This window comes from Gouania willdenowi, chromosome 3 (genome assembly GCF_900634775.1).
Source record: "Gouania willdenowi chromosome 3, fGouWil2.1, whole genome shotgun sequence".
NCBI lineage: Eukaryota > Metazoa > Chordata > Actinopteri > Blenniiformes > Gobiesocidae > Gouania > Gouania willdenowi.
The window spans coordinates 21759440-21774578 of NC_041046.1; the positions used below are offsets into that span (position 1 = coordinate 21759440).

Consider the following 15139-nt stretch of genomic DNA (forward strand, 5'->3'; position numbering starts at 1 on the left):
TAGTTTCTTTCTTTTACCGTGACATTCCCTGTTTTATTTTCCCGCGCAGTTCTTTCTCACTATAATCATATGTCAGTGGCTTCTTTCTTTCTCTCTAATCTGAGCAGTATAATAAAAAGTGCATTAAAAACATTAGAAAATCATTAGGTGCTAAAGGCAAAGCATGGCTCGTTTAACTGAGAGGACTCTGGAGGTAATTTCATTATTTTACAGCTATGAGTGCACACACACACACACACACACACACTTCTAACCCTAATGTTTTTGACAAACGCAGCTCAACCCTACCAACCATCCTAACATGGACTGCGATCTATAGGGCAATGCTAACAGCGCAACTAATTGGCATGAAGAGTGTGCGCGCGCGCGTGTGTGTGCAGAAGAGGCTCAGTGTTCAGTATTGCGTTGATAATGCCATTCTGTAGTAAATGAAATGTAGAGCGGTAGGTTGGGTTCAGGTAAGTGCACTGGCAGCAAATGAATTATGTTAACTTGGCGTAGCCGAGTGCATCTTCACTTAGAATAATAAATGGAGTAGCCTGATGGCCTCTCTTACACACTAACACGTTTTTCAATTGTTTTCACTCGCAACAAAAATCAGATAAGGCTTTTTTTTTTTTACCTTAAACATGATCATTATTGTAAAATAATTAAACAGTCGTTTCATTCTTTTGCATATTTCTTACTCCCTGCATCCTTTTGTGTTGCATGTGCAGAATACTTTCACTACATTTGTAGACCTTCCTGACCTTTTTTCTTTCAACCAGAAAATCCTAAGCCAGTCTGTAGTCAAGGTAAGAAGTTCCCTTTGGTTTGGGTGACCTCTGTTAATGGACGAGCAAAGACTTTCTGAAAGAGGAAAAGAAACTAAAATATATTTTTTCTTATTTCCGGCAGGCTATACCATGGGCCGTACACTGTAGAGTGTAATAAACCTTTTTCACGACAACCAGAAGTTGCGCCTTCTGGTGCCGAGTCACTTCCTGTTTTTGCGGTTCTAAGGGAAAATGTCTCTTGTTTTTTCAACAGCGTTGCTCGTTTTGCCAGCTTTTTCGTTCGCTGATGCGGAGGCAATCACAGCGGCACATAAGCGAACAAATAAACTTGATAAGGGGTATAAGTTCTTCCATGAAGAATATATCCACAGCTATCAAGGTCAACACACTGGTGATGTATCACATCCTGCAAACTAAAGTGATCTTTTATGACAAATATGCACAATTTACCATCTTTGACATTTAGCTGTGGGTAAAGGTGCCACATAATCATGGTGAGAGGACAAGCTGCCGTTTCTGAGCCCTCTTGAAGGCAGACTCCCTCTATGGTGGTGCAATAAAATTATTCCAGGGAAAGAGAGATGGAACATCTCCAATTTTAAGGCAGCTGATTGTGGATCCAGTGACAAAATCCTCCTGAGTGAAGTGCCGGCTGCATAGAAAAGTGCTCCTGGCTTTATACAGAATTCCGGACCCTCATCCCTCCTAACTACTTGGACCCACTGCCTTCTTTGGTCCGGGTCCGTCGGAAAAGTGTAGTAAGACAGGTATGGCTGTCTTCTTGCCCCACAAGAGCAACCAGGAACAGACAACAACAACCACGTTCTGAGCCATTTTTGTCAATCTCTCATGCTAAAACTATAGCCACAGGAAGTTGTAGCGCACCACTTCTGGTTTAAAATGCGGAAGTGTGAAAAAGGTTTATGTTGCCCTCCACAGTCGATCTTCTTCTTCTCCTTCTTCTTCTTTGAGGTTTTAAGACGGTTGGCAAACTACGATTTAGTGCATTACCGCCCACTGGTTTATAATTGAACCAGGATTTAAGAGGACCAACTACCGCTACCGCCTCCACTGTTCTGGCAAATTTGGGGAACTTTGCATTACTTTCCTTCCTTTTTTACTAACCCTAACCTTTAACCTAACACTAACCGCCTCCACTTCCTGGCTAAATTTGAGGTTACATTGAAAAATTGCTTCACAGTTTACCGTCGCACATGTGGACATTTTTTAATGGCTCAGCGCACTGAAAAATTGCTTGCATGGGCGTGGTTCTTAGGGGGGGCTGGTTTGTAGGGGGCGTGCTTGTACCGTACCTGCGTCTGCAGTTGGATATACTTGCATTAACCTAGGATTAGCATTGACCTAGTATTAGTATTAGCCAAGCATTAGCACTAACCTAGCATTAGCGTTAACCTTGCATTAGTATTAGCCTAATGTTAGCATTTACCTAGCATTAGCACTAACCTAGCATTAGCATTAACCTAACAATAGCATTAGCCTAGCATTAGCATTAACCTATTCCTCCTGGATCCTCACTAATAATGAAACTAAATGGCAAGAACTACAAAAGGGAACATATATCATCATAATTATATTATTACTTAACTCAGAGATAATTTTAATAATATTTATTTGTTTACAGTTGTTACTATTTGTTTACTGCAAAGTTGAAAAATTTTAATTGCTGAACTCCATTCAGCAACATTTTTTTTAAATTATATATTTTTAGTTATTAGTTCAATGCTTAGTTTTGATAAATAAGATACAATTATATTTAAAAGAACAAGACTTTTTCTAAAAAAAAAATCTGACCAGAAACAGTGTTAAATGATCCATATCTTGCTTCCTTGTGTCCACAGAGCCAGAGGGAATGTCTGCTCCAGAGGTGATCCCAGTCAACAGTAGTGCTGCACGTGTCCTGTGGTTCCCTCCTGATAGACCCAATGGAGCCGTTACTAGTTACAACATATATGTTGACGACCAGCTCCACAGCAATGTAGACAACAGTTCAGGTTCATACCTGCTGAAGGACCTGCAACCGTTAACTGTTTACAACATTCAGGTATCAATGATACAGTTTTGATTTTGACAGCAAATTTTGATTTAGTTTTAGTGACTTTTTTGACTAAAATGCAAGTTTAGTTTAGTAAAAATTTAGTCAACAGGACTATTTCAGTTAGTCTTTTCTCGTCAACTAAATGACATTAATATTTTAGTTGACTAAATCTGTTGCGGATAAAGTTGAAAAAATATACAGCAATAAAGTTTAAGATGTAATTAGCATTTATCAACCTGATATGGGATGATATTAATGTTTGTAAATACACAGACAGATGTGATGAGATCAATACGCAACACCACATGGTTGGTGAGTTTTGATTGGAATTCATCCAGTTTATAGTCAACTAAAATATAATATGTTGACACAGTTTTTTGTTAACACATTTTTATTTTTTTTTCAGTTAGACACCCACCATTGTGTTACTGACAAAACTTCCTGTTAACTTCAAAACAAAAGCCCTATTTACAAAAGCGGTAAAAAAGAATGGAAGATTAGAATAGATACTTTTGTTTTGAAAAGGGGATGTTTGACCTTTAGCTTGAAGCCGGTCTCAGGACGATTTTGCGTTCTGCTCGCAATGCATCGTTCAGGCGGTTAAATGATTAAATAATTTTTTCCATACTATTTAATTGGAACACACTACATACTCATTTTGACGTCAGACTTGGTATGAGTAGTACATATGCATTTTTGAGCACAGTCATAGTCTAGTTATTGTCACTTTTTAAAAATACAGTAGATGAAAATTATGATGGAAACTTTTAGTCAACAAAATTAACGCTGCACTGATATGTGAGTGTGCTTGGTATTTTTCCACTGATAAAGTGTGACGCTGTTGTTGTGTATGTTTTTTTGTTGTTTTTTTTCCCAGGTGGAGGTGTGCACAGTGTATGCATGTGTTCGGAGTAATGTCACTCAAACAACAACCGTGGAGGGTCTGCCCTCTGGCCTAGCAAGACCACAAGTGCATGTAATGAGTCCAAGGTAAAATAATATACACTGTAATGCAACATTCATGCACTCATACAGAAACGCACATGGGTTTAAGGATAGAAGACGGCTTGTGTGAATAGAACACCACATACTGCTGTCACTCTAACGCACATGTGTCAAACTCCTGGCCCAGGGCCCAAATCCGGCCCTTTGGAGCGTTGAATTCGGTCCGCAGGAGAAAGTAAAAATTACAGGGAAAACATGAATCATTTTGTGAATAAAATGTAACACTCCCAGTGCTTATATTGCATGATTGCAGTCATTTTTAATGCTAAATTTTCAACTCAATTTTACTCAAATTATTACATATTTCCCTCAATAAAATAGAATTTGGTCACAAAATGGATAAAATTTAAAGTGAAGATCCTGTTGGGACTGATATTAATCACTAATTGCTTAGATGTTGGTTTCTTACATATTTTGTATTTTAAATGTACTTAAAAGTGCAAACGAGGGCACAATGATGTTGAAATTACTTGTTTTCTCACATAAAATATGTGGCCCACTTGGGATCAAATTGCTCCGTATTTGGCCCTTGAACTAAAATGAGTTTGACACCACTGCTCTAACTTGTTGTATATTTTGGCTCCTACCCACACCTGTTTTTACTTTCAGGATGATGAAAATAAGTTGGTCCCGTCCAGAGAAACCCAGTGGAATCATGTTGGGCTATGAGGTTTTGAGACAAACCCTCATGCTATGCACTCATGGAACTACAGAGATCATAACATCTTTAGGGAACAACTCATCTGGTTTAGAATGTTCATACATGATGTGTCCAGACGGCCACGGTGTGTGTGGGACATCCTGCTTCCTTCCCGAACAACAGGTGACAACAGGCAGGATTTTCTTTATTTTTTGCTAGGTTAAATTTGTATTTAATATCTACAGGATAAACTGCTCTTGATGGATTTTAATATACTATCTGTGTATACCCAATATGCAGTGACGTGCCGTGAGTACTAGGGTTGGGTAGGCAGGGCGTTGCAAATCGAGACCACCTATGTCAACACCAATGACAACCCAACAAGATCCACAACATCATAAAACACCATAAAAGAAACATAAACAATTAATTAATATAGCCTCCATACTCTCCCAACAAGATATATCTCATGACACGGCAGCACATCCGTTGTTTGTGTTGGAAACACAGAAGCACAGAGAAAATGACAACAACAACAACTCAGAACAGCCTCAGTGAGGAGCATCCACAAAGCCAATCCTTCCTTTTGTTCCATTCACTGTGGAAAATACAAACAATTTTCTGACCTTACCTTTGCTGAAGGTCTGGTAGCTCATCCCATCTGTTAAAAGCAGTCATTTTTCCTCAAAATCATCTCTAGCTCTGTCATCTTGTCTATAGTGTTATCCCGCCCACTAGCTAGAGAACGTAGCAGCAGCGGCCATGTTCTATCAATTCACTAATGCACTGTGAATGCACGGTTACGTCCAAAGGCAGCGTAGAGAGCTGCCTTTTTACGTAAATGGTTTTCATCTTGGGGAACTGACTGCACATGCCAAACACGTAAAAACACGCTATGGAAACAGAGGCAGAGCACCAATGTGCTTTTGGGAGGGGGTGTGCCTCACTCCTGCCTTAGAGCGGAGTGAGTCTGTGAAAAGCACAAAATGCTGACACTTTCAAACATATAGGTACTGTAGCCTATCGGAAATGGAAAAATAAATAATTTATAATTATATTATAATTAAAACAATTAATCAAAATATCAATTCACCCTTGGGTAGACACTGCCTACCTTGCCTACCCTGACTGCACATCACTGCTAATATGTAATATACCTCTGTGTATGCCCCCATGATCCCAACTTATCACAGAAAATACACACATACTGTATGGTCTTCTGGTCAGAACCCTTTTCATGTACACACACACACACACACTTATGAATGTAAAACTTCTCAATAAATAATTTTTCCAGATAGATTAAGTTGTCGTCAACATTGACTTCCAGCCCTGTGACATTGAATGTCAGCCAACAAGGTTTTACGACTCTCAGCTATACATTCACTGCCAAGGCATCCAGTGGCACAATTAGAATCACATAAATCCATATGCACACTTTACCTGCTGATGCTGACATCATAATGTAGTTAATCATTATATCAGTATATAATTTTATTGTATGAGGGTTAATTTTTTAAATCTTAAGCTTCATGATTTGAAAAAAGACAGGAAATAATTTATAAATTATAAAATATTGATTAAAAAATAATATTTGGGTAATATTTAATGAAAAGCCAAATTTGACTATTTTTGGCTTTTAGTGCTATGTTGACAGTCACTTATTGTTACTCTATCTGTATTTAATACATTTATATGTGATCATTTTAATTGTATCTCAATCAGGTTTGTTGTAATGGAATATTACACACAAAGAAACTCCATCATCACTGTTGTGGCCACAGTTACTTAAGTTGGAATAGTTCCTCCAGTCCTGTTTGCTGCAATGGCCAACTCTTCCCAACTCTTCCAGACTACGAGTGCTGTGGAGGATCCTATGTTCATAAAAGCAGCAGTATGTTGAAAGTGCATTTTTGTGTTCACACACATTTAAAAAAAGCTCCTCGGCATTTTGTGAAAGTGCTTCCTTTTTCTGTTCCCATCTTTTTAGATGAACACTGCTGCCCTGACCACTTGGAGGGCCGGGTTTCAGTCGGGCTGGGTGACAGCTGCTGTGCTGGGGTCCCATACTCCATGACAGGTGGCCAGGTCTGCTGCAGTGGAAGACTCCACGATGGATTTGGGGTGCAGTGCTGTGGAGGCCGCATAGTAGACAATACATTGGTGTGCTGTGGCGATGCTGAGAAGGGAGAAACGCATAAATACACTCAAGGTGAGTCACAAAAACAACAAAAAAAAGTAGAAGTGTTATAAAACATCTGCTGTCTGAACATTTTCATTGTTGTACACAAGGGAAATGTCTGAGTTCCACTTACATGTGGTGATGTGCAATCTAGTGTTGAGCTATCTCAATAAGTTAAGGGGATAAAATGGATTTTATGGATGAATAAAGTGAAAAATTATCCTGCTAATCCTTGGTGATAGTCATAAAAATGAGAGGAAAGAAAGAGGGTTTAGAAGTAGACACATGGTTCAGGAACGTGGGGTCGTTTCCCTTTCCTCCTCTCCCGCAGTGTCCCGAAGCACCCGGATACCACGGCACAGATGGGACTGTGCCTGTGTGTCTACGTGTGGGTGTCAGTGTATGTGTGTGTCATTAGACATCTTTGTCATGGCAGATGATGATGAAACACACCCAGGATGCCACCATTGAGGGCACTGCCAAGAGCACAGCGGGAGGAATACACTCATTTTCTAGCGCGCACACACACGCACACACATCTCCATCTCTATAGACAAATTACGCACACGCACACACACACACTCACGCATGCACACAGTCAACAGGGTGCCCTCAGCAGGGTTTGCTGAGCTTTGAGTGCCAGGGACAGACACGTGGACTCTATCACAAGTAAACAATGGCCCCATATGGACAGGCCAAGAGTATTTCATTAGCTTATCTGCAAACACTCTGACACACACACACAAAACAGAGAAGAATGTGCAGAAGGATAAAAAGTGTGAAAGCACAATAACTAAGGACTAATAATAATAATTTTGTAGAAATTTCTTTCTTGGATATTTTTCCTACTTTAGCTTTATTCATAAACAAATGGCCTTTCCATCCATGGCATCGCAAATTAACAATTTGCCACTTTGTAATCACTTGTAATATTTCCATATATGATCAATATTGCACCACATCATACTCTTGCTTGTTTTGTCTAATCTGTTTTTGTTTTTCTCCTCTGCTTCATCCTCACCTCCAATAGTGTGCTATATCTCTCCTTTCCGCAGACCTCCCAATGCATGCTAATCTTCTACATTTTAGTTCACCAACTTCCTCTTTTTTTATTTACTTTTTATCTTTCCTTGTTCTTCTGGAATTCTCTGATCCTACACTTAGCCTCTCATCCATCCTTTTTCTCTAAACTATGTTTTCTCCTCCTCCCCTTTCCTGCACCCGCTTTTTCTTCCTCTCATCAGTCATTAGCATTAGCTTCCCTATTGAGAACATATGGTGTGATGAATTGTAGAGCTAGCGGCGTTAGCAAGGCTAAGGGCCATTTGCCGGGTGCAATGCACTGTCGGGGAGCCCTGGGTCGGGCTATTCAACCAACCAGACTTTCACATTTAGGATTCAAGACAATCTCACACACACACACGCACACGCACACACATACACACACACACACAAAACCAATTACAAGATATGCTTTCTAAACTTTTTCACTACTTACTCTCATTGCTCACATTAACCATGTTTAGTTTGGGATGAGTGTCTGTTTTTTTAAAGATATAAATAAAAAGATAGGAAAAGATGATACAAAATGTGTTTTTGATGAGTAAAAACTACTGTAAGAGAGAGAGAGAGAGCGTACAAGTGAAAGCAGCAAAGAACAGAGGAGTGGTGAAGAGCTCGATGGAGCAGATTAAAGGAGGAGTGAAGGGTATCCCATTGTGCCCAGCTGATAGACTAGGTTAGGCTGATGTGATTATGGGGTCCCTGAAGTGCGATCTATCACACATTACCGTCCACACTGTCAACAACCATACACACACACTGCAGGGGAACGGCAATGCCAGGAGACAGCCGTCTGGCAACAGATACACTCGCTGGAGTGTGTGCATATATGAGCACACACACAAGCAAGTGTCTCACACAAACACACACGCGCACACACGGAGAAATGCAGAGGTGCAGATGCATGGGCACCTACACATATGAATGTGCCCGAGGCTGGCCGATTTAAATTGAAATGGGAAAGTACCGAAACTAAATAAGGTGAAACATCAGGTCAAAGGCATCAGCCAATCCTACATGTCCCAAAGAAAATCACAAGTGAAACACAAAGTTGAGCCAGTAAATAACCCTCATAGAAGACAGTTTTTTAAAATTAACCTTCTAAACTTTTAAAAATTATTTCAACGCACATATTTCTGCCAAATTCTGTATACGCAGCAAATTGCCAGACAACAGCTCACACTTCATTTACATTTACCTAAATGAAATATTTGGATGTGCATTTTGTGCTGTCCGACATGTCAGTGTAAATTCTGATTTAGTTATTTAGTTATTGTCTTTTGACTAAATTAAAACCTTATTTTAGTTCAAATTTAGTCATCAGGACTATTTCAGTTAGTCTAGTTTTAATCAAATTAATGACATTAAGTCATTACAGTTATAGAAGACTCAAACATGTAGCAGAAGAGTTTATGCGTTTTTAAAGCTTACAATTAGAATTTAGCATTTATTAATTTCATATGGGATTAGGGCTGGGTATCACCAGGTACCTCACAATACGATACTATTGTGATATTTTGCCCACGATAATGATGATATCATGATACAGCTGCGATAATCGATATGTTGCACAAAATTTCTTCCACGATACATTACGATATCTGTGTCACTGAAGAAATTCAGAATTTATTGACTGCACTGAATCCATTTCACAGGAATTACAAAATATTGTCAATCAATTTCACATAAATGACAGTCAAGTAAAACAAAGTGTGTACTGCACAGTGGCTCTTCTTAACACACACACACACACACACACACACACACACGCACACACACACACACACACACACACAGTGTACATTTGTAAATGTCCACTTCTCATCTATTGTCTCATTGCACTGTGTACTGTATGTACTGCATTATATCTGTGCATCATATATATATATATATATATATATATATATATATGTGTGTGTGTAATCAGGGCTTTAAACACTGCTTGTTGTACTAATCCTATACATTTCCCATGAGCACTATATGTTGTAACGTGTCATTCAACATTTGGTTACGTGCTAACGTTAGTGTGATTGTGGGTATCGGAGAAGACAAACAGAACGGTGCGAAACAATTAATAGGAGCTGAAATTAATTTGTAAAATTAGTTAGGAAAAAACTAACAAACTTGTGGAGATATTTATCGGGTGTTAAAAAACCTCAACTGCAAAAAAGGAAGGCTGCTGCTGTCACAGGGGAAAATGAAGATGATAGAGGATCTGAAAAGAAGAAGAAATTGAGGAGTTTTAACAATAAATGGATGTCGGGTTGTGAGTGGCTGATAATTGACCATTTTTCCACCTTTAAAATGTGCACTATACAGTTTGTGGGGAGTGGGATTTGTTTACATTTGAAGAGCATGCATGTTAGTAAAACATGTTTTCTCTAAAGTACATGTAATTATTAGTACTGATTAGTGATTACTTCTATTCTTTCTAACTTCAGTGTTCTTGAAACCATTTTTCATCTGAGTTAAGTTTGTTTATTAAGTTATGAGAATATACTTTATTCACTTCTCCCAAAGTTCCACATTGCACATTTTAGGCATTGTTACAACATTGTTTTTAAATTAAATGTTTATATGTATTTCTACAATCAACTAAAATATAAACTATTTCAAGAATCATGAACATAAACCTATTCTGTGGCACTCATAATGTAGTTTATTTTTGCTGGAAAAAATATGGCTGCTGGAAAATGTGGTTGGCTGGTAACTTTAAGAATCTACTAGCCATGCTGGCTGGTGATCTAAAAAGTTAATTTAAAGCCTTGTATATATTATTTTTGTCATATTAAAAAGATGAAAAGAAAATCAATATTTGGCGCCAGTGTATCGATAACGTACGGCAAGACGAAATATCGCTGTATATTGTAGTATCAATATTTTGGCACACCGCTATATGGAATGGTATTAATGTTTGTAAATACACACAGTCAATGTGTAAAACCACATGAATCCCATGTGACGGTTTTTATTTGTCAACAAAAATATCTATATATTTTGATAGTTTTCATCACCGTGTGATTTTTTCAATTAGTCATAGTCTAGTTATTTTCACTTAAAAAAATGCTGTTGACGAAAATTATTTATTGTTTTATGCTGACAAAAGTAACTCTGCAACATGGGCAAAATAAATGTGTTTCTTGCATTGCAGTTTTTAAGTTGTTTTGTAGCATCACATAGTATGTGCATTGTTATATAATTGTTTTAAGAAAGTTTGATAAGCCCTGTTGATAATTATTCCTGAGATACAGTATTTAGTCTTGATTTTTGTGTGATCAACATCAGAGCTTTGAGACCCACAAAGTGTAAATTGGGCATCAAGAGGTCAGGTGTTCAACCTCACCTATCTTCTATAAGTGTTTGTTGAAAACTAAATCGATTTCGGCCTCATTTTTTTTTTTTACTACAGTTAATTATGAGGATGTTGGGGGGGGGGGTGTGCAACACACAAACACACATCGACATTCACCGCCACGTCACCCAAAGGTGTCTAAACACCTGGAGACGTCAGCACGCGCAGACAGGCTAGAACACACTTTGTTTGCAGCCTCGAGCGCAGCCTCGACGCACACGCAGTGCACCGTGTGTGTGAGTTAAACGTTTCTCAGTGATCCTTCGCGCCGAGTGAAGAAGTCGGCTCCAATAGTGAATCTTTCCTCTCAATTCTCTATTTCTTATACATGTTTCACTCTTTGAAAATAATATTTTTTTATTAGACTTGTACAGTATAATTAACACTCGTGTTAATTATTCTGATTAACCATGGAGGAATGTGTTTCTCCACACCTGTGAAAGTGTGCTGTGGTGTCTGCTGCAGATATTCACTTAAAATCTGCTTTAAATGTTTCTTTAGCAAACAACAGTGTGTAAAATGTTGGCAGAAAACAGTTAAACGGAGTCATTAACGATGAGAAGTGGAATTATAAATTGTTTTGTAATTTTCTAGTTTACTACGGAATCCCTAAAGGGCCGTGCTTTCATACATTTTTTTCCCTCCGACTTTGTTTTCCCCTGATAATGGGATAATTATCTCGAGATAAGGAAACTATAGTGTAGTATGATCAATCATTACAGGAAACATCATTCAGTGTAACAATATCAGGGGAGCAGGAGCATATAGATCAGCGCATCAGGACTTCAGTAAATTCAGTTCATTCTAACCATTATGAGATAGCCAATGAGCTACAAGCTGCAACAAGCTGATCTTCAATACAATTATTGGTCATTTCAGCAGAGAATATCCCATTGTTTCCTATGAGACATTGTGCAGGGACCGTCAACAAAGTGCAATAAATATTCAATAAGTCTGTGATCATGCATAGCAACGTGACCAAATTTACTGCGGACGTTGATGGTTTTTTTTTTTTTTAAATTTTCAACACCTTTTTCAAAAATACATTAACAAAATTAGAGGAAAAACACTTTGATGATTTTTATTTAAGTATTTAATGAGGTTCCCTGCCCAGTGAGTAATTTGTGTTAGAACCGCCACTGCCTACGCTAACTACCCTTGACCAGGTTGGCTCAATGAGTTATTGTTAAGGACTGTAATCCTCTGCTTTTTTGCTCTGTATCCCTACTGTATGGGTAATGCTTGGTAATAAATCCTCTTCCTTCCAATCTGTCACTTTGTTTAAACAGCTTTTTACTTTCTTTTCAAGTACATTAAACAAGGGAGTTTTAAATTTTCCTGTCTTTCTTCCTGTGCCTTGAGTTCAAGACTAACTTTTAAGCTCTTCCTTTGCTCCCTTTTCCTCTCTGGCTATGTTTACGTGTTAGATGTTTAGCGAGGACTTATGTGTGAGATTAGGTGGTGTTTAAAGAAACGTGTGCAGTTTTGGTCTTTATTCTCCTGTTGCGTCCCGACTCCCTTTAAGTCCCCTGTCTTGCTGTGCTCTCCACTAATCATCTCCCCTTTGCGCTTTTTTTCTTCTTAAAACACTTTTGAAGCTCTTCTATCTACCCTTCAACCCCGCTGACCCCTTCTCTCACTCAGGGTGCTGCTGTAAATGCCCCGATCCCCTCACTTTTTTTTCACAGTGTATCTTCAAAATGTGTGCATTTCTTTAACTCCTTCTCCTACTCCCTCTGTCCCAGCCCAGCAGGCCCCATCCAAACGTTCAAGGACAAATCTGAATATCCCTTTTCACCGTTTAAGTGTTAAAAGCCTGGCGGTGCCGGGGTGTTATCTTAACGCGCCTTGCCGTGCCATCATCAGAGCGCGTGATGAAAATGGCTGTGATGATGCTAAAAGAAAAAAGAGGAGGGGGGGAAGTAATAATCAAATATGTTTTTCAAGGGCACAGTGACCATTTGCTGGAGGGAAATTATGCCAGTAGTTAAGCTAGCTCACTCTAAGCCTGGTAGTGTTGTGAGAGTGAGTGTATTTGTGTGGATGACTGTGTGCAAATCTTGGTCTGCAACTTACTGGAGGAATCTTTTACTTTCAAGTCGTTCGTTTCTCTATATATACATGTAAATTAATTAGCATTTTTAACATGGATTTTTATGCAGAAACTTTCATATCCTTTGCATTTCCTTTGATGATTTTTGCTGAAACACTCTCATCCGTTTTATACAGTGAGCAGAGTTGTTATGTCCATTGCCAAAAGTCCTTCATCAATGTTGGTAGCAAATGGCCAACGGTAGCGCATTCCAAACAACCGCTTCTGGCTGCTTTAGAAGATCGAGTACCCTCTGAACACAGGAAGACATTTCTCACTCTGGTAATGTATTTATGATGATGGCTTTTTTATTAGGTTTACTTAAATTACTGGCAAGAACAAAACCAGAGGCTGTCAGAACCACAGTCTGCTGTGTGCATGTGTATACGAGTGTGTGTTATTGCATGCATGCATCCTGCTTACCTGGTTAACTCAAGTTAATATTCAAAGCTGCTGGAAACAATGATTTTTTTTTTTCACAGATGAAGACCTCGCGTAAGCCTCATAGATCAATAAATTGAAGATAATTTACTCAGAAATGTAGATTGTTGAATTAGCTGCGCGAAAGTCTGTTTTGGTCTCCACTGTAAACACTCGGGGCCCCTTTTTTGGCGACCTAAAGTGCAGCTTTGCACTGCATTTTGATCGCAGCACCTGATTGAGCACTTTGCTCCCCGCGCTGTTAGGCATGTCCCTTAAAATCAGGCGTGGTGTAGAGATTGAGCAGCTCAGTTCGGTTAGAGGACAACACGACGCACCATGCGCTATGATAAGGGATTAGAAAATGAACTTGGCTCAATGGGAAAATGTGTTTTACATCACAGGCAGGGTCCAGTGCAGATTGCAGACACAATGCTAGTGTTAACCTGCATAAAGAGGTTCTTAACATGCGCAGTGTAGTGTGTGGTTCAATAGTGTCCATGAAAAACTGAACGAATGTCTCACATAGTGAGCTAATATCATGGGTAATGCCGGGTACACAGTGGAACAAAAATGGTGTCCTCCTTGTCTGGCGAAGAAACACTTCTCTTCATCTGTCCACGGGACCAGTGTACGGGTTAAAGATGATAATTTGACCCATGGGCTAATGCAAGTAAACTCACTTGATCAATTGTTTGGTATGATTTCCAGTTTTGATAAAAAATAAAGCGACCAGTTAAACATTCTTCATTGCTAGCTTTCCCATCTCCTTCTCCTTTTATTTACCATCCAAAGTCATTTGCTGACAAGACACTGACAAGACATCTTTGACTTTTGATGCACACAGTCATTGAGGTTGAATCCAATGTCTTTAGGGCTGAGAGTAGCATTGGTTTGACTTTGGTTTTTCCTGGTTCTGTACTTTGTTTCTCCTTTTGGGAATTCAGTTCATAATCTGTTTTTCCCCCTCACCTCTCCTTATGTTGTTTTCCCTTTTTTCATCTAAATACGGGGCGCCTCAAATACCCTTGGCGACCCACAGTCCTCCTGTTCTTGTCTCCCATGTTATTTGTTGCTGTTCTTTTATGTTCTCTTTAGACGGGATGATATTGAAATTTGTGTAAAGCACTTTGTGGTTTCTACTTACTTACTTGTTTAAAGGTATTTTTTAAGATTCAGGTTGGTCTGTGATTGTAATTTTTTCCGCTTTACATTTAGTAGTCTGCACAGACCACTTTATGGGTTTTTTGAGGCAGCAATCAAAATAGATCAAAAACAAAAACTTTTGTTCTTTAGTGTTCTATACTCCTGCATGGTTTTGTCAACTTTAAGTAGTTTGTGGCTTAAACACTGCCTTTTATTTATCCAGTGTTCTCTGTGCCCCCTTCATACATACTTAAAACCCACATGGACATCTGCTCCATCGCACTCTGTAGTGAATCCCCGTAGGGTGGTGAAAACATAACTGCTACCAAAGCATTTACTTAAGCACACAAACATACCCATACGCACACTCAGGACACATACACGCTATGATGCACACAATGTCACACA

At 38.9% G+C, this 15139-nt stretch overlaps 1 protein-coding gene and 1 long non-coding RNA gene across 3 annotated transcripts in view; one reads left to right on the forward strand and one right to left on the reverse strand.

Annotated features, from left to right (window-relative positions):
* Window positions 1–15139, forward strand: part of ush2a (Usher syndrome 2A (autosomal recessive, mild)) — a 227032-nt gene that overhangs the window by 136903 nt on the left and 74990 nt on the right. For both annotated transcript variants that reach the window (XM_028473043.1, XM_028473039.1), the window contains 5 exons: window positions 2636–2838; window positions 3710–3822; window positions 4447–4660; window positions 6203–6371; window positions 6468–6689. In XM_028473043.1, coding sequence (XP_028328844.1) covers window positions 2636–2838; window positions 3710–3822; window positions 4447–4660; window positions 6203–6371; window positions 6468–6689 — 921 coding nt within the window. The remainder of the gene's footprint in view (window positions 1–2635; window positions 2839–3709; window positions 3823–4446; window positions 4661–6202; window positions 6372–6467; window positions 6690–15139) is intronic.
* The window catches only part of LOC114479408 (uncharacterized), a 28615-nt gene continuing 19763 nt past the window's right edge, over window positions 6288–15139 (reverse strand). The window contains exons 5-6 of the long non-coding RNA XR_003675993.1: window positions 12221–12225; window positions 6288–6297 (exon numbers count right to left, since the gene is read on the reverse strand). This is a non-coding gene — a long non-coding RNA (uncharacterized LOC114479408). The remainder of the gene's footprint in view (window positions 6298–12220; window positions 12226–15139) is intronic.